This window comes from Scophthalmus maximus, chromosome 19, assembly GCF_022379125.1.
Source record: "Scophthalmus maximus strain ysfricsl-2021 chromosome 19, ASM2237912v1, whole genome shotgun sequence".
NCBI lineage: Eukaryota > Metazoa > Chordata > Actinopteri > Pleuronectiformes > Scophthalmidae > Scophthalmus > Scophthalmus maximus.
In genome coordinates, this window is record NC_061533.1 from 18,755,804 (window position 1) to 18,778,728 (window position 22,925).

The 22,925-nt window shown below is 40.9% G+C and overlaps 1 protein-coding gene across 10 annotated transcripts in view; it reads left to right on the top strand.

The window, feature by feature from the left end:
• The first annotated feature begins 1,576 nt into the window (after positions 1–1,576).
• The window catches only part of mvb12bb (multivesicular body subunit 12Bb), a 35,296-nt gene continuing 13,947 nt past the window's right edge, over positions 1,577–22,925 (top strand). For 6 of the 10 annotated variants that reach the window (XM_035640536.2, XM_035640538.2, XM_035640544.2 and 3 more), the window contains exons 1-7: positions 1,577–1,699; positions 4,383–4,484; positions 9,658–9,753; positions 13,045–13,135; positions 14,150–14,279; positions 14,453–14,563; positions 20,744–20,805. In XM_035640536.2, coding sequence (XP_035496429.2) covers positions 1,583–1,699; positions 4,383–4,484; positions 9,658–9,753; positions 13,045–13,135; positions 14,150–14,279; positions 14,453–14,563; positions 20,744–20,805 — 709 coding nt within the window. In that variant the 5' untranslated portion in view covers positions 1,577–1,582. Of the gene's footprint in view, positions 1,758–2,357; positions 2,570–4,382; positions 4,485–9,657; positions 9,754–13,044; positions 13,136–14,149; positions 14,280–14,452; positions 14,564–20,743; positions 20,806–22,925 lie in introns of those variants that run through there. The other 4 variants (XM_035640537.2, XM_035640551.2, XM_035640543.2 and 1 more) reach the window with 3 other exon arrangements.

Genomic DNA, 22,925 nt, shown 5'->3' on the forward strand with positions numbered 1-22,925 from the left:
CAATAATACATACAAAAAATGTATTCCCACCAAATATTATTAACTTACATACTGACTTAAATCAGTAAAATGCAATTGGATTATAATATATCATTATGTTCTGTTTGCCATTCTTATCGGAGACCTGCTGCTTTACTTGGTCCTTTGGGGGCTCAGCCTGTTGGTCTCATAACTATCCTTTGCTGCACTAGTTCACTTACTTCCACTGCAATGAGTTGAAGGATGGTTTTGCAAAGATTATCATAGTCCAGCATCATCACAACAGCAAGTGAGCACCCTGTTTTATGGAGGCCGACTTGTTAAATTGTTTTTAAATATACTGTAGCATGAGACATTTACGACCAGAATAGATACACAGGCTGAAAAAACAGTGTTCGTCCATTAAGAATTTCCAGAATTAAAAGTAAAGCTCATCCAAACACAGGCACCATTTTGGCCTCCTCAGTTAACATCAACAGTAAGTGTGGAGGTGGTGAGAGCTGCTGGTCATGTGAGGTGGCAGAAAGTCTCCCCTCTAATTATATGAGCATTATGAATTTTAAAAAGGGAAAACCGATCACATCATGTAAGCCAGTGAATATAACCCACTGTGTGCGGTCGCGGTGAAGACCCCCTACTGGCCCATTGCTCCATGTCACAAAACTAAAGGAAGTCTTGGATTTGAATAAAAAGCTGCACAATGAAAGAAGTTATTTGATTGGTATGATGGGGGCAAAAACAATACACTTAATTGGAAAGCATCTGCCGCTGGCTGGCATTTTGGACAGTCTACAAAAGTGGCTTTCAAGTGTTTAACTGAGATGTACATACAATACAGCTAGGCTAATAAAATGCTTTTGATCTTACTTGATCTGATTACAGTAATGACAAGCGATGATCAGACAGACAAACATCTGTCAGAAGGCTTGACCTGCAGATAGATCCATGTAATGATGGTCATTTAGTGAAGCACAACCTTCCTTTTGCTGCCACAGCCAAGATGTCTCTCACAAGTTATTGCAAAGAAATACTACCACAGGGCATTGTCAGCCCAGGCCTTTAAGTTCTACGTGCACTCTGACAAAGTAAATGGACAGGTTTACCATTCGTATGGCTTTCTGATAGTGCTCCCTTAAGATGTTCATTGGTTTTAATTAAAAATCTGTGCAGCGCACTCATTGACTCCCAATTTAAGATCGGCCTATTTATCGTGAGCAACGACAAATAATTGAAATTATAAAAGGGAACTACAGTGAGTGAGCTTGCCTGCGGGGATGGACCCTTGAGTTAAGATACATTCAAATCACTTCTCCAAAAATGATTTTTCAAGACAGCTTTCACAAAAAAACCCACATTTAAATTAATTAATAGGTGCATGGGAACATATTTCATTGATTAAATTATTTTAAGTTTTTTTTTCTTTTCTTCTTATTATTCTGATATTCCTACTACTACAATTACTACTGATACTACTACTAATACTAATAATACTAATTATAATAATAATACAAATTATTATTATTATTATAATCATCATCATCATCATTATCATTATCATCATTGTCAACGGCATCATCATCATCATCATCATCTGAGCATTACCATGCAGGCATTTTTGGTTAATTATTTATTCCCCCTGACACCCGGAAGTATTTACCTCCCCGTGGTTGGCGGGGGTGAAGTCCAGAGTGGGGCTCAGCAGGAAGACACGGTTCCTCAGGTAAAGACAAACAACACGTTGGAACAGGTTAAAAAGAATAAAGAACACGTTGACACAGGTTAGAAATAAAACCACTCCGTTTGTTTAGCGTCACTCATTTGAGTGACAGCGTAGACAGTTTGTTTTTAAAGGGTTAACTTCAGTCAGGAGTTCCCACGTTTACCTCTGAGAAACAGCCGCTAAGTCGCGGGCCGTTACGAAGGGCTCTGCCGCAAAGTTTGCACACGTCTATTACGCAGTTAACAGGAAAGAATAAAAGCTAAATACAACCGTGAACAGAGTTGTTTGAAAGAGTGAGGGGCAAAATAAAGTCCCCTAACATGACACTAAATACAACATAGTGCTGTTGGATGTATAGTTTTGTCTTTTTCAGTTAATTGCATTAATTCCGTATATGAATATGAGGCTGGTTATGTGAATCACATAGTCATATGTTAGCTTACTCAAGTGTTTTGTCTGGAAAAGTTACATTTCTCTTTCGCTTCTCACCCGTGATTGTATGAGGAAATGAAAGTCGACCTGCTCAACATTACTGTATGTTAAATCATAAAGTTGGCATCATAGAACAATGCCATACATATTAACCTACAATTCTACATTTTGATGTAGAATTAATATGTAATATGCCTTTAACGCCTTGTGTTTAGGTGTGCTAAAGACATCACACGTCAACGTTTTCCGAATTGGCTGTAAAATGTTCAGCCAAGTTTGACACAGAAGTTCCCTAGGCTATGCCTCGTCCGACGCAACTGGCAATACGCCAAAGAGTGCTTGCACTCCGACAGGACGGACACAAACAAGCCAACATTGCTGATTTCCAGAGGCGCCGCTTGCCAGCAGGCGAGGCAGGCAACTGCTTGGGGCCCCCAGGTCAGTAGGGGGCCCCCCGAGGGCTGACAAACTTAATAACTACAGCAGTGACAATGCGCAAAGTTTGCAATGACAGTAGGAGACCCCCCCTGAGGGGGGCCCACCCTGACTCTAATGACTCCTGTTGCAATTGATGTAAAACAAACTTAATGCCAACAAATGCCACTCAAAAAAATTAAGAGGAGTTACCCTTCTGGAAGGGAAAAACGAAAGAAGAAAAAACAGGAAGAGGATATAAAAAAGCAAGACAGTGGTAAATTGAACAGATAATAAGGATTAAATATAATACTACATAACTAAATGCTGCTAGTCTAGCCTTAACTGTGGAGGAGAGACACTTGAATAATGTAACATCCACTAGCGTCACATTATTTCTTTTGTTTACTGTGTTGGTGAGTGTATTTAAATGCATTTCTTTGATGTTTGTGGAGTAGGCCTGTGGGTTTATGAAACTGAAATCTTCATTGCGTGGTAAAAACCTTAGTAGCCATGGTGCAGGATCCAGCACACATCTTTCATCATCTGTATTGGAATTATGTTAAATGACATTTGTCCCTGAAATGTAAATATTAAACAATGAATAGTTTTTGAATAAATCGATTATTTATTACATAAGGGTGATTAACGCTGGTTCGAGGGGCCCCCTTTGATTTGTTTTCGCCTGGGGCCCCAACATACTTTAGAATCGCCTCTCCTGATTTCCTTGGAATAGTAACAGTTTGCAAAGGTTAATTGTGGTTTAATTTTCACTGTGATATGTTTGAAAGAGATTGATCAATATAGTTTTGACAAGATATACACTTTATATATCAAGAATAAATGACATTGTCACAATCATTTCATGAGAAGAGGTAAGAAATATTTTATTCCAACTTCATGGGCGACAGTGTAGGTGTGCTAAAGACATCACACACACTATTATATATGGTGATATATATATTTATATTTGTATATATTTGTCTTTATTGTCACTGTGTACTCCTATACCACGAGGAGTACACAGTGGTGTTAGCCATGGGAGACCGGAATAAGTTTTTCTTTGGTCTTGCAGGACAAGTCTCTAAGACTTGATGTTGTGCTGGAAAACAAAGCTCATTTTGAATAAATGAATGTTACAAAGAGATCCCTCATCCTATTAGCCAATTTGCCATCCCGTTTCATTTGAATAAGTACAGCTTTCTAACATTTGTTAAAGAGACAGCTGTTTCTGGAGCAAATCCCCTAATTTGATCTGTGTAATTGCACTGGATTTCGTAAACATCAAGATTGAATGCAGCAACTTTGTCAGTTAGTACAAGAAGGCTTTAAGCCTAATCTAATTAAGTTGCATAAGGGAGCCTTTGCGAAGCCACTCACCCTGTAAAAGGCTTGAATACCCATTAGGCCAAAATTCCCTTAGACAGGAATAGATAGCAATTGATTGGGACTTCCTTGAAAATATGTGATCACTCTGCCTAATTTGTGATTTGGTGAAGTCATTGCGTGGTCTCCAAATGCTGTTTTGTCACTGGTCTCACTTGTCATTTGAGTCTGGATTAGGCGGCCACTTTTTCTTCTGGATTCTAATTAGCCTCATCAAGAAGTCAATAATGTGGTCATTTTAGCCAAGAAAAACCTTGTCTGTTCTCCATGTATTGACCCAGAAGGATGCAATTCCCATTATTCTCACTCATACTCTCATTTAGTGTATTTTTTTGTGTGCTTGCATTTTCATGTTTAGAATCAGTTTTTTAAATTTTTTTAATTGAGTGGTATGCAGACAGGTAAGTTATTCCAGCGTTGGTCTGATGAGACTTGTCTGGTTTTCTAACAGATTTCCAACATGTCTGAAACGAGTAGCCAGCAGCCTGTTGACCCCATCTCTGCAGTTGGAGTCATCACATCACTCAATAAGGCCCCTAATGGCTTCTATGTTGTGAGTACTCATTTCAAATTACTAAAAAAAGACTCAATGTATTGAATATATTGGTTGGTTTAATAAGCTTGTAATAAACATAGAAGTTTTTTTTTCCAATCTCCATTATAAATCTGAGTTTCAATTAGATGTTTTGCTCTCTTCTATTGTTTATGAGTGTAATTGTTGTAACTGATATTATGAAATGATGTACAGCCGATGGTGGCAGCTTTCCACGGTGTTTTTTCTTTACTTAGAACTGTTAGATGACTTATTCATTACATTTACTTTGATGATGAGGAGGATTCCCTTCCTGACATTGTTACTGGTTGCCACCAGTATTACAGACACACCAGAGGCAAGCGTTTAATTATGTTGGGTTGATGCCCACCAGAGTTATTATACTCAACCCCCCTGTTTCCCTTACTCACGTACACAACAACTACACCGTAAATAGGCATGTGTCGGGATTTAAAGTAGAGCAGGGTCGTCTGGTTTGCATGAGCATTCTCTTGTTGAGAAAGAGTTAGAGAAGTTAAAAATTAAGAGTTTGTTTAAGTTTAAAAAAAGCACAAAACAAGCTCAAGGGCAGATCTCTCTTCCTCTCTCTCTCTCTCTCTTGCTTTCACCCGCTGCCTCCCTCTTCCCCCCAGTTTTTATCTCTTCCTGCTCCACCCTGCACACCCATCTTGTTCTAATATCTGGCAGATGATGTTGGGTTGGCAGCAGGAATGGAGCCACCGGCAGGGAAACTGTGTACACACCACGCAGTGGTGACAAACAAGAGAAACCCCATCAGACATCCGCCTCTGCTGCTCCAGTGCGCCAATACATTTCAGCTGATTTGCAAATACTGTGCATGTTCTAGGGGGTTAAAAGCTGAATATGGCACTGATTTGCTCTATTTAGGGCTACTCTGTGAATTGTAAAGTCTTCTATTTTAATCTAAAGGTTGTACAACAGCAGTTGGAAATTTGGAAGATGCTAAATGAATATAGGAAGGTCCTGCATATAGATGAATATAGGAAACGTTTACTACATTCAATAGTGAAGAAAATCACCTCATGTCACTACATACAACTGCTTATTTATGTTTTTGGTTAATGATTTGGATTATGAATGCACAATGCTATGAATAAATTACAAGCGCAGAGTGTGAGCTAACGCTAACTGGTATCAATTAGCGTTTTGTGAATTCCCTCACAGAATACAGGGCAATGCAGGAGCAACAGTGTGGCGAGCTGTACACTTTACAAACCGGCTCTTGTCTTGCATTGAGCGAACCACAAATGTACTTCTGATGAAAGTAGAGTCGGGTGAAGGAAAAAAGAGGACAGCACTGGCATTTTCACCAGTGGCTGTCCGCAGCCTTGTGGGAGAGATGCTCTGCAGTGGGGTATGATTTTATAACTGGTCTACAGTTTGACCAAGATGCCGACTGTTACTTTTTGGAAACATTGGAAGAGGAACCCAGATGATGAACAAAGGCACTAAAATGTGTGAAACAGGGTTACACTACAAATAGCTTTTAAAAGCCCGTTCTTACTATATGATATTTATTCTTATATACATAATATTATCATTTCAGTGGTAAACTTCAGTTGTGTATGTTTTCCTTTGTAAAATATAAAACTTATCGTTAAGGTCATAAAATATCAATGGTATACCTATGAAAAAAAGTAAAGTTCAAGTCATCTTGCACGATAAAGTTCAAGGCCTTCCAGTCTCTGAAGCACTGTTTTTACTATGATCACTATGTGGTCTTTCATCTGCAGACTTGAAATACAAACAAAATACCAACACTCAGTATCAGTGTTGCTAATGCAGCACTGAGAGGGGAACGTCTCCGGATTTAACGCTGTATTGATTTGTTTTTTCCGTTCCTATGCTAGACTCCTTTTAAAAAATTCCTCCTCAGTGCTGGCTGCTTTCCAATACTTGCCGTACTTTTCCGTACTGCAGATCAAAGGCCTGATTGACTCTTTTGCTCTCTGGTACGTGGTGCGCTCACATCTCTGAACTCGAGCAAGTTGTTCCAACACAAGAGAGCGCAGGCCCAGATCAAACACTGCTCCACTGGGATCAGGAGCTTTGCCGAAGCACCAGCAGCCACCCGACATCAAACGCCACCAGTAGACTCCTGCACACTCACGCTCTGTGCACAGCATGCAAAGGGGATGTGCGTGTACATTTCAGATTCACCTGGGCATTTGACATGCTTTTGCTCATAGACTCGTTAACGAAATGGACGTTTATTTGTAGAAGCCTATAGCGCTAGCTTCTGATAAGCTGTAATGCCTGGGTTTACCGACCCAATGACTGCATGTTCCTGTTTTCAAAAGAAAGCACCTGTACTTTAACGGTGTAAGTTGACATATTGGTGAGGCTATTTAGTTTTCTTTAAGAGAGAAGATGGATACTATTTTCATGTCTGTGAGCTCTGTAGCCAGAAAGGCATTTAGCTTAGCATGACAACTGGAAGAAGCTCTGTCTTAAACTCAAAATAAACCTGCCAGCACCTCTTAGGACTCCTAACTAACCTGGTGAAGTTGTTCTCGTTTTGTTTGTACACTAACAGAAATGTCAAAATGTTTATTAAGTCACCGAGTGGTTGTCAGCAGAGACAATGCACAGAAGTGGTTGTTTGTCAAATAACAGCTGGAGCTTGGAGGTCCATCCAAAATGACAATTTTGAGTTTTTTAACAAAGTGTATAATGTGCTGATAAGTGAGCTTTGAAGTGGGCTACCACTGGGTCATCTTTTTCACATTGACTAAAGCCAAGCTAGCTGCTCCCTCTGCTTCCAGTCTTTAGCTAAGCGAAGTTAATTGCCCCCTGGCTCGAATGTTAGCTCCTTGCTTAAAGTTGCAAACCGAAACCAACTAAGCATTCCGACACTTTGTCAGGCCACTTTGTGGTGGCGCACTGCTAATTCCATTTCTGGTTTCCCGCAGCGCTGGAAATTCAAAGCGAATGCACGTATTCTGGACCGTTTTCTGCAACCATATTTAATGCTCCGTTCCATTATACCCCTGGGTGGTGATTTTTTTCCGACCTCCCAAGTCGCAGTGGAACCAGAACGCAGCACAACACACGATTTAGCAAACATGGCAATTTACGCAGAGGTCGGGTCCCCCTAATGTTGCTATATTCATTCAAAGTTGACAAAAAACATCAGTTCTTTTTTGCAGGTGATTATACATTCAATTTCTGTGAATACGTTCTTCTAAATATTACACACTGTAGCTTTCATGCACAGACTTATAGTATTCAAATTTCAGCTCAATCTTCCCAAAATATCAAACTATCCCTGAAAATTAAATAACTCTTCAAAGTAGCTGCAAATGTATATTTCTTAAAAGTCAGCATCCATTTCAACTTCTTTTCTTTTCTTTTTCTGTTTTTTTTTTTCTATTTATCTTCCTTATGTCCTCTCCACCTGGTTCCTCTCTGTAGAGATTTTTTTATGGTGTGCTTTTGTATCTTTGTATTCACAGCTGTGCCTCTCAGTGCTTCACAGCAACTTGGTGGTGGTGTCGGTCTCTAGAGATGCTTCACAGGAATATTCAGCTCCCCCTAAAGACTTGTTTCATAGGTGGGCTTTTAGATCACTCTGAGTGTAAGATTTTAGGAAGTGGTAGTTGAATCTGTCACTGCATTTTACATCAAATGATGCAGCCATATTTTAATATCATAGCCATGATGTGTCTTATTAGACATGTGACGTTCCTCTTGAAGTCTGTAATGATGGAGCCAGACAGTGGCAGGCCTGAAAGTATTAGAGAAGAGCCACGGCAACTTTACACATGCCTTTCCTGCCGTAGCTCAGCAGTTTGCGTTTCAAATTCAAGCTGCGTAGCATCCTAGCTGCCGGTGGCTGTGGCAGGATGATGCCTGAGGTGCCTCCTAGGAGGACCGTGCCCTCGTTACTCCTCAGCTTGACTTTGGGTTTCACAAAGCGAGCCCTTTGTTTACGCTGACAGGATGCGCTGGCTACTGACCTGGAAAAAGTGGCCAAGACGGGTTGTCTTGTAAAGAAGAGGGAGGCTGGTGATGTATTGGCTCCTTCTGGGACCTTTCATGGAACTGCTGTTGGAGATGCCCCGCAATCCCTCTCCCCGCTCATCTTCTGCTCTCTCTCTCTCTCTCTCTCTCTCTCATCCCACTATCTATCTCTGTTCCCCCACTCTAGTCTCTGCTCTCATCTCATCTAGTCAGTGGTGGTTTTGCATGAATCTCCCCATGCCATGTTTCCCCCACCCGTCACCAGGGTCATTCATCATTATTGTCAAGGGGGTAATGTGTGTGGGTGGGTGCAGAGATCTATGACTTCTTCATTTGAATGAACCTCATTAGATTGACTCTTCTTTGTAAAGGATCCCTTTAGAAAATATCTCTGGCAGTTATTTAGGTGATTCTCACATGATAGCCAATGGAACATGACGTTTCAGCCAACCGTATTTGCCCGGACGGTGGAAGAGTGTTGGCGATGCAGTCGGCAGGTTATATTTTGCTTTATTGTTCTGCCCTCCACTGCTACATCTACATAGCAAAGTTGTTAACGACCTTGAGCTTGACTTGTAGTGCCCACATGCTTACAATATGATGCAATCTATTTTTTTACTGCCTCCACTGATCATTTCCAACTACGAATGACAAGCTGCTTACAATCTCAGAATTTAGACTTATTTAGCCATATGTATGGATTTTATTTAAATCCTCTGTAATTTATTCTGCGAAAAATTGTCTCATTTAATAATAGAATGAATCCACATAGTGTGGATAAACATATTCATGTTCAGTGTTCTCAGTTTACTTGTGTCTTGGGATACAACAGTAGGTCTTTAAAAAAATATGCATTCCACATTTACCCCAAATATAATCCCCGCTTTCCCACAGAAGCACATTCAAGTTTGGTTTCCTTAATAGGGCAGATCCTTGTCAGGGCATCTTTAATCAGCCTGGTCCCAAGGGATGATATTTTTAGCCACCTTTTTGGAGGCTAAGACTCCTTTACCCACACAGAGCACTAATGAGATGGAGCGCTAGTGTAGGCAAGCGTTAATTAAGGCTAGTATGCAAGGGAAGAGGCAAAAGCAACACGCTTGTGGCATACATACATTAACTTTATCCCACCTCCTGGATGTTTTTTTTTTCACTCCTTGTTTTTTTCCCTCCCTTTTTTTCCACGTAGGTTGCACAAACAACAGATGGCTCTGACGCCGACCTGTGGAAGGACGCCTTATTCAAATCCAAGGTCACTCGCTACCTCTGTTTCACCAGAGAAGCTGTAAGTGTGAATGTAAACTTCTTCCTTTCCCTATGCATCTTGCACATCATCTGCAGCGCTTTTTATTTTTTGTCTGCCAGCAGTTATTATCTCAGTTTTCTGCCAACCGAATATCTTAATGCACTTTGCACTTTGATGCAGTGAAAGTCCCATTTAAAAAGGCCATCGTTGGCAGTGCAGTTTTGAACTTTTACATATAATTGATTTGAATACATATTCCAGACGAATTATAGTGAGATTTTTTCCATGTCGTAGGCTTTTCTGAGGATATTATTATATTTATTCATGAAAACAACAATGAGCTGTATGCTGAGTATTCCAATTTATTCAATCAACAGTGTCTCAGTAGAGAAAAACAGTGAAAACGACTCCTCTGTGGCGGAAGTGATCTTTTCTGAATGTTTCTCATAATCCTGTCATTTTTAGTTTGCCATGACACCATAATTTTGACTTCTATACAATACTTACGTTAATATCTCGAGACTGATAACACTGATACTGAAACAGTACTACAAGCCCATTGTCTATATTGTCATTTTTAAAAATCTAATTTGAATAAATACAAAGTAGCGCAGGCCTGTGCCAAGGAAGGTGAATTTATAACAATAAATTATTATTTGTGTTGTTAGATCATGGTCATACTGTTATGTAGGGTTTTGCATGGTGTGCAATATTCTCATGTCCCCTATATACTTGAGTTAATGTTATTTCTTTAAAAGGTAACTTTATATTTGCAACCAGATATCACCTCTTAACTTAAATGAGACTCAATACACCTACACGTCTTGGTGGAGGTCTGCGTTCTGAGGGCATTTTGTAAGTAATGATTACCGTTACCCAGCTCTGGTTGAGCACAAATCGATCATTTATAACTGGTGTTTTCGATCTGCATACTACAGGACACTTGAGTTTGCAGCCATAGTTGTGTCACCATGACATAAATTAAAAAAAAACTGCCCTGGGACCAGTTGTTCAAAATGTTTTTATCTGGATTAAAATTATTCGGATTTGGCAATCCTATTTTTTGCTATCCAGGATCACGTAATCCAAATAACTTTCGTATCGGTTTTATCAAAGCAACATTGGATTGGATCACCCTGATCCCGATCCAACCCTTCCAGGATTACCAAATCTGGATTACCAGTGATCTCAGTGGAACTGCATATCACACAGAAGGCTGCTAGGTATATAAACAACAACAGGTAGAATAGCCAGTGGAGTCACTGAAAGTTGATTTATTTAACGAAATCAGAAAACAATATCTTTTAAATTGTCTGACCCACAACAAATAGATAAAAAAGTGTATTATTCATTTACTTGCTGAAGACTCAGACAAACCTCCTGATTTTTTCTCATAATGTGGGTCTGACTGGACATGCAATAAGTGATGCAATTGTTAGAAACCATTTTTTAACAATAAGTGATTGTAATGAATATAAAGTGATAAATGGAAGTTTAAATTGAATAGATTTTGTTTGATATTGACAGCTATGTTAGGATAATTTCAGGGGAACAAAGTATTTTAGTGTAACTTTACTGTACCAAAAGCCCACTTTCTAATCAATCTACTTTATCACTGTACATAGCATTTTGTTCCTGAAATCCATTCTGAATCCACCTTTCTGCTGGGATCAGAATAATTCAGATTTTGTCGATCAAAGTATACCAATCCTTCCAAAACGTTTTGAACAACGCAAACTGAAGGTTTGATCTGTATTAAAACCAAGATTGGATTACGTCATCTAATCCAAATCCATAATCCATTTTCTAGTTTTGAACAGCCCATTTTCAAGATAGGGTTAGATCCAATCCATTATCCAAAATCCAGTTGGATAACTTTTGAACAACTGGGCCCAGGTGTAGCAATTTATTAAATAAAATAATTGTTAAAATTCCTTAGAATTCCAGTAAAGTACCTAATGTAATATCATACTGTAACAGCAGGGTATCACAATACCTTTGTAGTATCAGTATACAGTGCAACACCAGTCACATTCGGCCTCGTCTGCTGCATGCAGCCTACAGCTGAAATGTTGTTGAATGGCTGTCAGCAGCTCTGTGGCCATAAATACACCTGCTGGATGATCAGCCTGTCTAACCTCAGCTCATACAGCTTACTAGTGGCTGTCTATTCATTTGTTTCCCTGGGATGCAGATAGATAATGCAGACACAATTGTAAACAAAACCTGCATTTTAGTTATTATTTTGCATCAGCTCAATTTCAGGGCTTAATCAGGTCTTTCATTATTATTTTTTTTTATACAATATGTCCTCTAAAAGTCAGGTATCTTGGTAACGGCTGCCTCATGCCTGAGCTCAATCTGCTCCTCAGTTTAGTATCTGGCATACAAATAGCATCCCCCTAGTTCCTGTACATTATCTTAAAATGTGTGTCCACATTGTTTGAAAGAGTTTGACACAAATAAAACATGACAGAGCCATCAACAAAGGATATTTTGTCTGCCAGTCAATGGGGCTCCCACTGTAATTGTCTTTGACAAAAACAGATTCTGTAAAATTAGCCCCTGAATTATGGGGGGGGAAGTAAATACTTTGTGATTTATCACACTCTAGGTTAGAGGTAGATAGCCCCTTTTGTCAGGCCCTGATGGAAAAAATCTCTCCGGTAAAAAGAGGAAAACACTAAAAAAGGTTCCATGCATAGTAATAACATTCATCCATATTCCTCCTTAAGTCAGTATAAAAACTATGAATAAAAAATGTCTCTAATGGTAATGACTATCTGGCAACAGTAGCAGTGGAATCCAGCCTTTTTCGGACGCATCACGTCACGCCTGGCTCGCCCCACTCTCCACGGCCGCTGTGTATTATTGCAATTTATTATGGCAAAAAATGAAAATGTAATGGGAGGCAGGGAAGAGTCATGCTTGAAAATGTCAACTACACAGTGCCTGATTGTTTTTAACCAGTCCCATTCTGTTGATCAGACCGCCCTGCTCTGTCTCCCATCATCCCACAGCTTCTCGCCAAAAGGTTGAGAATGATTACAAGTTCACAGAGGCATTCTGTCACTGCAAAAAAAAGAAGAAAAAAAAAAGGCTATTAGAGAGTAATTACTTCAGCTATTTTGTCAACCCCTCTCTTTAGAGACTTCCTGAGCTTTTAGTAAATCATTGACTCTATTATCTCTACATTTTCTTAACTGAGCCCTGCAAAAAAAAAAAAAAGAAAGACTAACCTTTTTCTTTTCTTTCGTGCACTCTGTCCTTTTAAAAGTTGCATTTGCATACATGACGTTAGATTTCCTGCCTGTGCTCTCTGTCTTCCAGGGGCCCGACGTTGTTGCGGACATGAAGCTGACTGACGTTAAGGACGTGTTGCCAGAGGGCTTCACACCTGTGCAAGAAACGATGGACACAAGTAAGTAAACAGTCAATACCAACCACCGGCTTGCTCGCCTCCTCTGCTTTTTTTTTTCACTCTCCGACCAGCTTACGAGGAGGTCCTCAGGGGCAGCTTTGCTTGAGATAGTGAATGTTTTATGGGTGCAGGTTAGCTTAATTTATGGCAGACTGTGGGAATAAAATAAACATTTTGCCCTGGAGGTACAAGAGAAGAGAATCATGAGTCATTGTTTATCTCAGCTGGAGCTGTGCTTTTCTTTATGAGAGGCTTATTTATTTATGTATTTATTTGGGGAGAGGACGAGTGGATGGGGGTTATCTAATATTAATGAAATGCATTCCCCAATGCTTTAGTGCTTTTTGAGTGCTATGTATTTCCCCCTCACTAGCCATGCCTTGGAAATGTAATAATATTTTGGTGTGGGGAGTGAGGACAGCTTGTTTATTATTTTTATTATCATCGCATTTACACTGCACTTTCTAGTGTTGCTGGGGAAATAAATGAGGGACGCACAGATGCAATATAGGAAAGCATGGCAATGCTTTTTTTTTTTGCCAGAATGAAGAAAAGAGATTATGTTGTGTTTGGCTATGGTGTAATTTAATGTTTTATTACTTCATGTGAATCCATGTTTAATGTATACATGTGGCATTATGTATGAGCTTCTATCTAGCATATCCACTTCAAATCCCCGTTGTGCACTAAAGCTGATGGAGGATTCACTCGCTTCTGTCATTTTACCTCCTAAAATGATAAAAATGATAATAATGCTTGTGGATTTTGCGACTTTTTGCTGTCCGGTCATTTCCCTTTGAGCATAGCAAGTCACGCGGAAACTGATATTAGCTCATCTTTTATTCCGAGACAGACAAAGACTAAATAGCAAAGAATAAGTTGAATTTATGAATATGTCTCCTAGAGGTTGAAAATGTTGGGAATTTTTTTTTAGCCAGAAACTTAGGGAAGACAGGACTAAATATGCGACCATGTATTCCTGTCTGACACCCTTGTGTGTACCTGGCTCATCAGAGGAAACTGCCATGAGGAAGAGGAGGCTGTGTGTGAAAATCATCCCTCGTGCAGCTGCTGAGGCGGCTGTGTATGACATCCAGATCGTCGCAAAGTCCAAACCCCATCTTGTTAACTATACATGTTTGGGGTGAGTTGTTTGGCACCAGAACTGAACTCAGTCACGATGGTTTTGTATCCTTTGCTACTTACCGTACTTTGTGACTCGTACACTATAAAACTTTTTTAATTAAATTACAAACCTAGCTCTTCAAAAATATGAAACACTCCTTGTATGTTGTTTCTCATTCAATTTTTACACAGTGAGATTAACAATATGGGCATATGGTATCGAACCGGAGATGTCGTCCATCATCAGACGTCCCAGGAAACGTCCATCACAGCGATCCCGGAAACCCTGCCCAACACAGCAAGGTAATATAATATTACAGAATTCTGCAGCGACTCTTTAAATGTTCGGCTTTCCTCCTTTCTTTCCTCTTCATTTCACACGCTCTACTCTGGAGCCGTTGTTACGCTTCCGTAGCATATGTGCGACAATGAAGACACAGGCAATTGATCACTCCCGGGCAATCTGCCGTAAAGGTTGTGGCTGGACAACGACGTAGCGAGGGTGAACCGGAGAGACAGGCTAACTAGACAGGATCCCCTGAACAAGAACACGAGTTCAATGAGGGCTAAACTCCTGCTATTTGTGGAGTGTCCCGGGAGGCAGACGCAGGTCGCTCCTCCGAGTGCGTTGACAGGAGTGTTGTTCTGTGCAGACAAAGAGGAGGAGATGTAGCCCGGAGAGGGAGCGACAGCTGCAGAGGAAGGGAGGAGAGCTCCAAGATCTCCGCCATGCTGGAGTGTGTGTCCCCCCGCCTCTGCTCACGCTGCTCAGCCTTCCTCCGCCTCAGGCCTCAGAGTGAATGGAGCAACCCTTTGTACTGTGTCCAGATCAAACAGCTCAATTATTTATCGCAATGAAGAACTTGGGGATTTCCACAGCAAATTGTAAATAAACAATTGAGACTCCTTTTGGTGTGGCGGTGCTGAGGCAAGGGAAGTTTGGCACGGGCCGCCAGTGGCTTTGCCAGCTTGAAATGCTACGCTTTGCCATCCTGTGCTGGGCTGAGTAAAAGCCACTTAAAACCCACAACAGGCCAGAGCGCCGGATGCCAGCAGGCCTATTCAAAACAGGGCTTCTGTTCACATGGCCACGCGACGGGATGAGAACATTTAAATGGACAGCCGTGAATTTAAAAACTAAAGTTCAAACTGCCTGTAGTTTTGTGAATCGTCCATATTTCGGGAGTCAATGGTCAATGATCTTTGATGTGTTGAAGTGATGGCGAGAGCCAAGGCCCATATGTGCGCCCTCGTAACTCTTACCGGTAATCCTCAGTTCTTTTGAAGTCCACTTTCAAGTTGGTGAGGCCTCAGAGGTTGGAATAAATTGCACCTCCAAGCGACTCACACCCCCTCCTGATGCCTGCTGAGATCACAGGCTGCTGTTTTTGTATTAGCATTAAAATTCATTCCACAGTCAGAGAGTCTTCCTTTTAGAGTATTTCCATCCATAATGCACTGACACATAAGGACGGCACTGTGGGCAATTTAGACAGTGGCAGTCCTTTGACTGTTTATCTGGCATCCTTTCTGTGTAGTTACATGTACTTGAGACAGCCATACATACAGCTATAAATATTTCTGTAGTTATTTTTAAGCCACAGATTAGATGGTTTGACACAGTGATTCATAATCGGCTCCTCGAGCTCACTGATTGCCTAAGTACAGCACTACAGTGTAACTGTCTGTGTAGTACCACCCCACTATACTTTATTCATATTCAGCAAGAGAAAATTCTCTCCTCCATGCCTCCTTCGGGCTATCTATAACAACTTTATGGCCTTTGGAGAATAGCACCTCTTAAATTTAAGTGCTCTTTACAGTCAGTGGAAAAGATGTTTTAAATACAGTCAATAATGTGTAAATTTTTAATGACCCTTATAATTTTGAAAGCTTCAGTGATCCCTCTCAAATGTTTCGTCGCCTCAGGCAGCGCGAGCTTGTTAGAGTTGTGTACAAATGTAAACTGCAAATCAGGTTTTTGAACAGCGCAGGGCTGCGGTACACAGTAACTGCAGGGTGTTGCATCATTATGGGATGCACATAGTTATTGCATCAAGGTTAGCGTGTTGTGTTTGAATTGCCTTTGTGCTGTTTTGTCAGCTGAAAGCAGAGTATCTCAAAGTGTTGGACAGCTTTAACAAAGTTTTGCATTCCGCTACCTAAAAAATAGGTTTCAGACTGTTTTCAGGAGTTTGAAATTCTATTTACAAAAGTCTTAAACACTTTCTCCTACCTGCTGTAAACTGTAATGTTAGTTATAAAATGTTTTTGGTTCTGATTGTTGTAGGAGATCTTGCACACTTAGAAACTAAAAGTGGGATTGTACACATAGGAGGCTATTCTGTAATTTTTTGTGTTTGTCTTTTAGTCAGCACAATAAGACCTGTGTAACAATTGTCACTACTACTGTCTATAGTAGCTTGGACGCTCATTGTCCTGTAATGGGCAGATGTTGATTTAAGCATAAACTTAGAAGAGTATGGCGCTAACTAATTAAAATTTTCATTTTCATTTTCATAAGAAGACGATTCGTCTTCTTATTGACGAATCGTCCATTTTTTTAATTAACCAATTCTTTGTTCATTTTTTGAAAAGTCAAACAGTATTGTCATGCCCACCGAAACTTCCCACAGCCCAATGTGACGGTTTCAAATTGCTTGTAATTTTCTGTCCAACGGTCTGAATATATCAAACAATATTTAATTAACTGTCATATACAGGCAAACAAAGAAAAGCAGCAAATCCTCACATTTCAGGAGCTTAAACCAGCAAAATTTAAGCTCCTGATTTTTACTTTTAGGTCGGAAGTTATCAATTGAGTATCAAAATAGATGATTTTCCTTAAATGGATGAATTGATTAGCAAGTCTGAATAGATCAATAAATAATTTTTTTTATTGGTTGATCCATCCCATGTCTTCCACTAATCCAAGTACAGGCAGCAGTAACTAATGAATTTGATAAAATACTTTTTAAGTATTAAAAAGAATGACATATAAATTAAGAATTCCAGGTCATGTTGTCTGTTTTCTGTCGTGCGATTGTGAAAGGGGGTATTACATTGCATTTTGTGTGGCATTTAAAAGTCTTCAATGTAATTCGGGGAAAACGGCAGAAACCCTGTAAAAAGGAGTCTTACGAGTTTCGTAAAGTAAGATCAAGGATAAACACTAAAGCTAAAATAGTTATTTCTTATTGGCCCGGGCTGTTGCACCATACGGAGCCACTAAAACTGTAAGGGTGGGGCCCTTTGGAGCAGCCTGACATGCAAATGCATTTGAACCTTGTGTGTTTTAATGTCTCTTTATCAAGTTTGTCTCAAGCGTTTCAACCGGCAACACTGTTCTGCTTTGATTCATGGCTGCAGCTTGATGTCAGCCACTTTGGCTTGTTATCTGTCAAGACAGACCGTATCAGCCACTCCCTGACTTTATAATGTGAAAAACCTGCACCATCCGGTCAGCCTTTTAATGTGTCCAGTAAAGTATCCCCCTCCTTTCTTCTCCTGGCCAACGTTGCCATTTGTTCTCCTGATAAAACTGTCATTGCTGAGGCTGATATCTGACCTCTACAGTGACTGCTAGCATAAATTAGCCTCGTCCTAATATTGCAATTTCTTTCGCTTCACTCAGAATCAAGGTTTTTGACATTTCTCTTAGAATAATAGGCCATTGTACACACGGACACTTTTTAAATCAAACCGTGCAGCGATAAAAATGTCAAGGCCAAGTATCTTTTTTCCCCCCATTGCATCGCTTGGCTGTTTCTTCCACACGTGAAGCCTAGAGAGTCATCAATGTCAGAATTGGCATGCATGTCAATACGCTTTGGATTGCTCTGTCTTCTAACCTGTGACACGCCGCACATTGCCGCGGCTCTGCACGAGTACTGTATCAGCTTTCATTGCACGCTGGTTAACCAAGACTTCCCACTGCACGCGACTCGTGAGCGAAAGAGACTGTGGCTGTCAGTGTGTCGCCCGAAACATCTCCCGTCCAAGGCGCCGAGGAACAATCGTCGTTCCCGGCTCAATCTCGCTCATTACTTTGTTGTGTTCAGAAAAGTTGCCAAAAGTGGAGGAGATCAAGCGCGGCGCCGCGGAGCGGGTGCCAGGGATGATCGAATGATCAGCCGAGATCTGATGGGCTCAGACTGCTCGGTGATTTGCCACCGAATTCAGAGAGATCCCCTTTTCAACACCTGACACCGAACTTAAAGGAGGATAATGATGGGTGAGAAAGCGGCTCCCACAAAGCAGCACTGTCGGCACACAGAGGAAGGTGTGGAGATGTTGTCACGGGAAAGGCTGGATGTGTGTCAAAACAAGCGCTTCCAGCTCCCTGTATCGCAGCTCTGGCTCCTCAGTGATATTACCCTCATCCTCATCCTACCTCTCCGCTGACTACCACTCGTCTCTCCCCACTGTCTCTCCCACTTTCCTCAACTCCTTCTCTTTTCTTTATTCCATGTGGAACGACGTAGAAGAACGCCACGCGGAAAAAAAAGAAAAAAGAAATGGAATAAATCGGTTGAGCCGTAATTCATGTTGTCATGTAATGCTCAGTGCTGTGGTTTGCTTTACGGCACTAATATGATTTTAACTCCGGCAGATTTCAAGGGAACATAAGACTCTTGGTCTGCGTTGTAATTACGTAAATCGCTCAGGCCGCGTTCCCAGTTTTACCATAATTTGATGAGGAACTACACTATAATTGAATATTCAAATTAGGAATATGTGTCAATATGGCTCTCCTTGCCTGAAATGAGGATTAATTGTTGTCAAAACTCCAGTGGCCGACATAATATGAGCCCCGACACTGCTGTTGATTAGCAAATGCATTTGCCATGTTTTTGTTTTAAGAATTAGTTGGCTAATTGATTTGCCATATGCTACCCTCTCCAATGCACCTAAAATTGTATTTAGAAATCACCAGTTTGGATTAAGACAGTTTTGTGTTTGAGACAGATGGGAAAAACAACCCTGGAGGATGCCAGTAGAAAAGCGTTTCTCGAGCACACTTCCCTGGTTTCACGCCGAGTCTTTGGGATTTTAAGTTCCACTTTCACTCTTTCAGATACCTGAATAGAAAAAGGAGCCAGCCTTGATATTTTTTCTCTTTGTTCTTTTGGTCTCTTGTGAGCACTGATTTCACGACACAAACAAAGACACCTTATAGGACATTTAAACCATTCCCCTCCATGTTATCAGTCTCTGTGCTTTGAGAGATGTGTACCTTTCTGCCTCAGCCGTGGAATCAACCTTTGCAAGGTAAAAGAAGTCTGCGTGGAATATGGCAATCGCTCCCAGTAGATTGATGCCAACCTTTTAAAAATTCACCATTGGCCTGGATTTAACATGGCCAAATGCGGATGTAAATGAGGAGGAGAAAAGTCGACCCTTTCATTGCAAATAAATCTGAGTTGCAGGCTTCAGCTCATAAATACCACAGCCTGTCAGAAGTCTTGTTTTATTGCTCTTGATGGAAATTATTGCATTTATTTATCTCATCGGCAGAGATAAGCCACAACTCACGTGCGGCACCATCCGAATATATGATCCGTCTTAAATTTAGAAATTTTTTGATTTTACACCCCGTGCATGCAAAGATTGATTATGTTATCCATAAACAGACCAAATAGAGAACGCGATGCACACTTCATTATTTGCAGCCTCACACCTGCTCATTTCTAAAATCTGTCGTGCGTTTGTTATAATGCAGCACTATTTTCCTGCATCCTCCATCTTATCCTCGTCTGCCTTGTTCTCTTTCTTTCACAGCAAACTCTGACTGCATGCCTGTGTGTCCTCTACTCAAAGCAGTTCACTTTTTTTTGTTCCTTTTTTTTTTTATATCGCCAACTGCTTCGCATTATCATTATGAGATCGTTTGTTTTATAATGCCATCTCGGAGCTCATTTTCCCTTCAGAGCATGTCATGTTATGCAGCCCTCTTCAAGCTGTGAATTTTTTTTCTTCCTGCTTGCTGTGGATTTATCGATCCGTAGGGGTGAGTCACAGGGTGTAATTCATGATAGCTTGATTGATGAGGATTTCAATCTTATATGGTTTGTTAACTTCAACTGCCCACAAAGTGCATTCTGTGCTGTTTTCTGTAATACAAGGCCATGAATGGTAAAACAAAAAAAAAAAAGGAAAAAATAAACAGACTTCCCTTGAATAATGGAATCTCTCTGTTCCTCTAGAATTAACCAGATCCTGCCCCAAACCCCGTGTTAAAAGGTCTGTTTGAGCCTCTGGGCACGGGCTGAGGCACGGTTTAACTTTTACCACATTTCTCCGCTTCAGATTCAGCCTCTTACTTCAGTGTTGTTCTGACTGAAGACAGATCTGAAAGCCTGTTGTGTTTTTGTCAAAAACAACCCTCCCGTGCATTTCGTGTGTTTTTAAAATGATCGTCAAAATGACTGAATGAAATAGTGTAGATCAGTTGACTGTGCATGTTGCTTATTTGCCTGTCAGCAGGAGGACCACGGGCAGGCCGGATTATGAGCACCAGAGCAGTGGGAACTACACCATGACAGGTAAAAGGTCTCACACTTTACATGCAATTTTATGCATTCATGGAAGTCACTATACACCCATCGGAAGACAAGATGCATTACGTTGTTAATCTGAAGATCATAATGAAAAAAGCTGTGATTTTGGTGAAAGAGTTAAATACTGTCCTGTTGCCTATGTCGCACTGCAAGCCTCTACAAACAGTCTCGTCTCCACCTGTACATAAAAGAAGCTCCTCTGGTGCTTGATCTACAAACGCTCTACGTGTAGATCCTCCTCACTGATGGATACTGTGTAGAGCTTCGCTTATCTGAGCGAGCGTGACTTCCCAGAGGAGCTCCGTTTCACACCCAAGAGAACATTTAACAGCTGTCGAAGACGATCCATCACATGCCATACTCACATATGTACCGTGCATGCACTGGACGAATTCCCTTCTCTTTGTCAAGGACAAACTCAACTACAGCACAATGCCCCATGACTGAAGCAGGAGAAAGGCTAATTCGTTAGGAAGCAGAGCTTAGCTAAGGCAGGCTCCGAAGCCACAGAGTCGGAGCCGGCGGCGGAGACGCTCCAGCCTTCAGGAGGGTGTGATTCACACGAGGTGAGCGAGGCAGGCAGGTTTTTATCCAGCTGGAGAGAGACACCATGTGGTGAGGATTCCTCCTGCTGCTTCAGCAGTGGCACGCCCAGGCTAAGGCAACATTGCTCCCAACCCCCTTTTCAATGCAAGTCTAGTTTTAGACAATTGCTGAAATGTACAGATTGATTTCGAACTTTTATTTTTGATTCTGTAGTGCACATTAATGTTTGTTTTTTTTCATTTTTAAGTCTTTAGTGAAATTAAAACAAACTCCTTCAATTGCAAGAAAGAATAGTGCATAATTGACACAAAAAAAGATTGATACATCATTGTGTTGCTATGACAGTCGTTATAAGTTAGTCAAGACACGTGTGCAAAGTGTAGCCCTGAAGGAGCAGACATTAACACACAGCTGAATGGTTCGTGGCATTTGGTGTGCGATTCCTCCACTGGGACAGGATTTGAGTGACAGTGAAGAACATGCACATACTGTACAGAACGCTGCCAACAGTCATCACTTATCCCCAGAAAACTGTCCTTTGCAGGTGCATGCACTCCCTCTTTCTCCTTCCTTTACCGTGTGTCTTCTCATCAGTTGTTGAGATTTTTTTTAAAAAAGCAACAAAAAAAAAGGATTAATGGAGTTGGCTTGAGATGTTTCTTGCATTATTGCCTGCGAATGTGTACTCGTCAGCCTCGCAGCATCGCACTGTGAATGTGAGAGAACGCAACTTCCCTTCATTAGCAATGTGATAGCCTGCAGACCAAGTGTGAGGTCGCAGCCGACAGCCTATTTGTGTTAATTGTTACCGTGGTGGTAGCTCGTGTGTGTGTGTGTGCGCATGTGTGTGCGTGTGTGAGTGTGCGTGTGCGTGTGTGTGGGCTGACAGCTGGCCAGGTTCAAGTTGGTCTAAAACCATGTGCGCTCTGTCAGGGTTGTACAGGCGCCTTCTTTAGGATTGATGAATTGCCTGCTTTCTTGATTAAACCCTCCGTCACTTCCCAACAAAACAAAAACCCCAACACAAAAAAAAAAAGAGCGAGGGGAGGAGAGGTAACATGTCTGGGAAATCTGTCATCGGCAGTCACATCATGTACAGATGTGATGTGCGGGCGCTTAGACATATATTACCAGAATATTAAAAACTAATTCACATTTTATTTTGCAACCCCCCCCCTTTGACTTGACAGTTCAAGCTCATTTGAACAGTTATCAAGTTTTCACAGCAGCTCCAACCTTTTGCTTTTCTTCACCAGCGTTGCTTTGATCCATGCCAAGTCCCTTTGCCAATTAGGTATTTTATTCGTACAGTACATTGACAGAAAAGTGGGATGTTTTAAAGGTAATTAAATTTGCATTCATGAAATGTGTCTTATGTAGCATATGTTTGATAAAAATCAAAAGTAACAGCACTGGAGAGAAAGAAAAGTTTAAAACTGCAAAATAAACCTATGTGGCGATTAGGTCTGTTGCATTGCAGTCTCTCTCCATTACCTACAGAACAGCATATAGAATTCAGCAGACATCCACCTGCTAAAAAGGTAAACGTAATAAAAAGC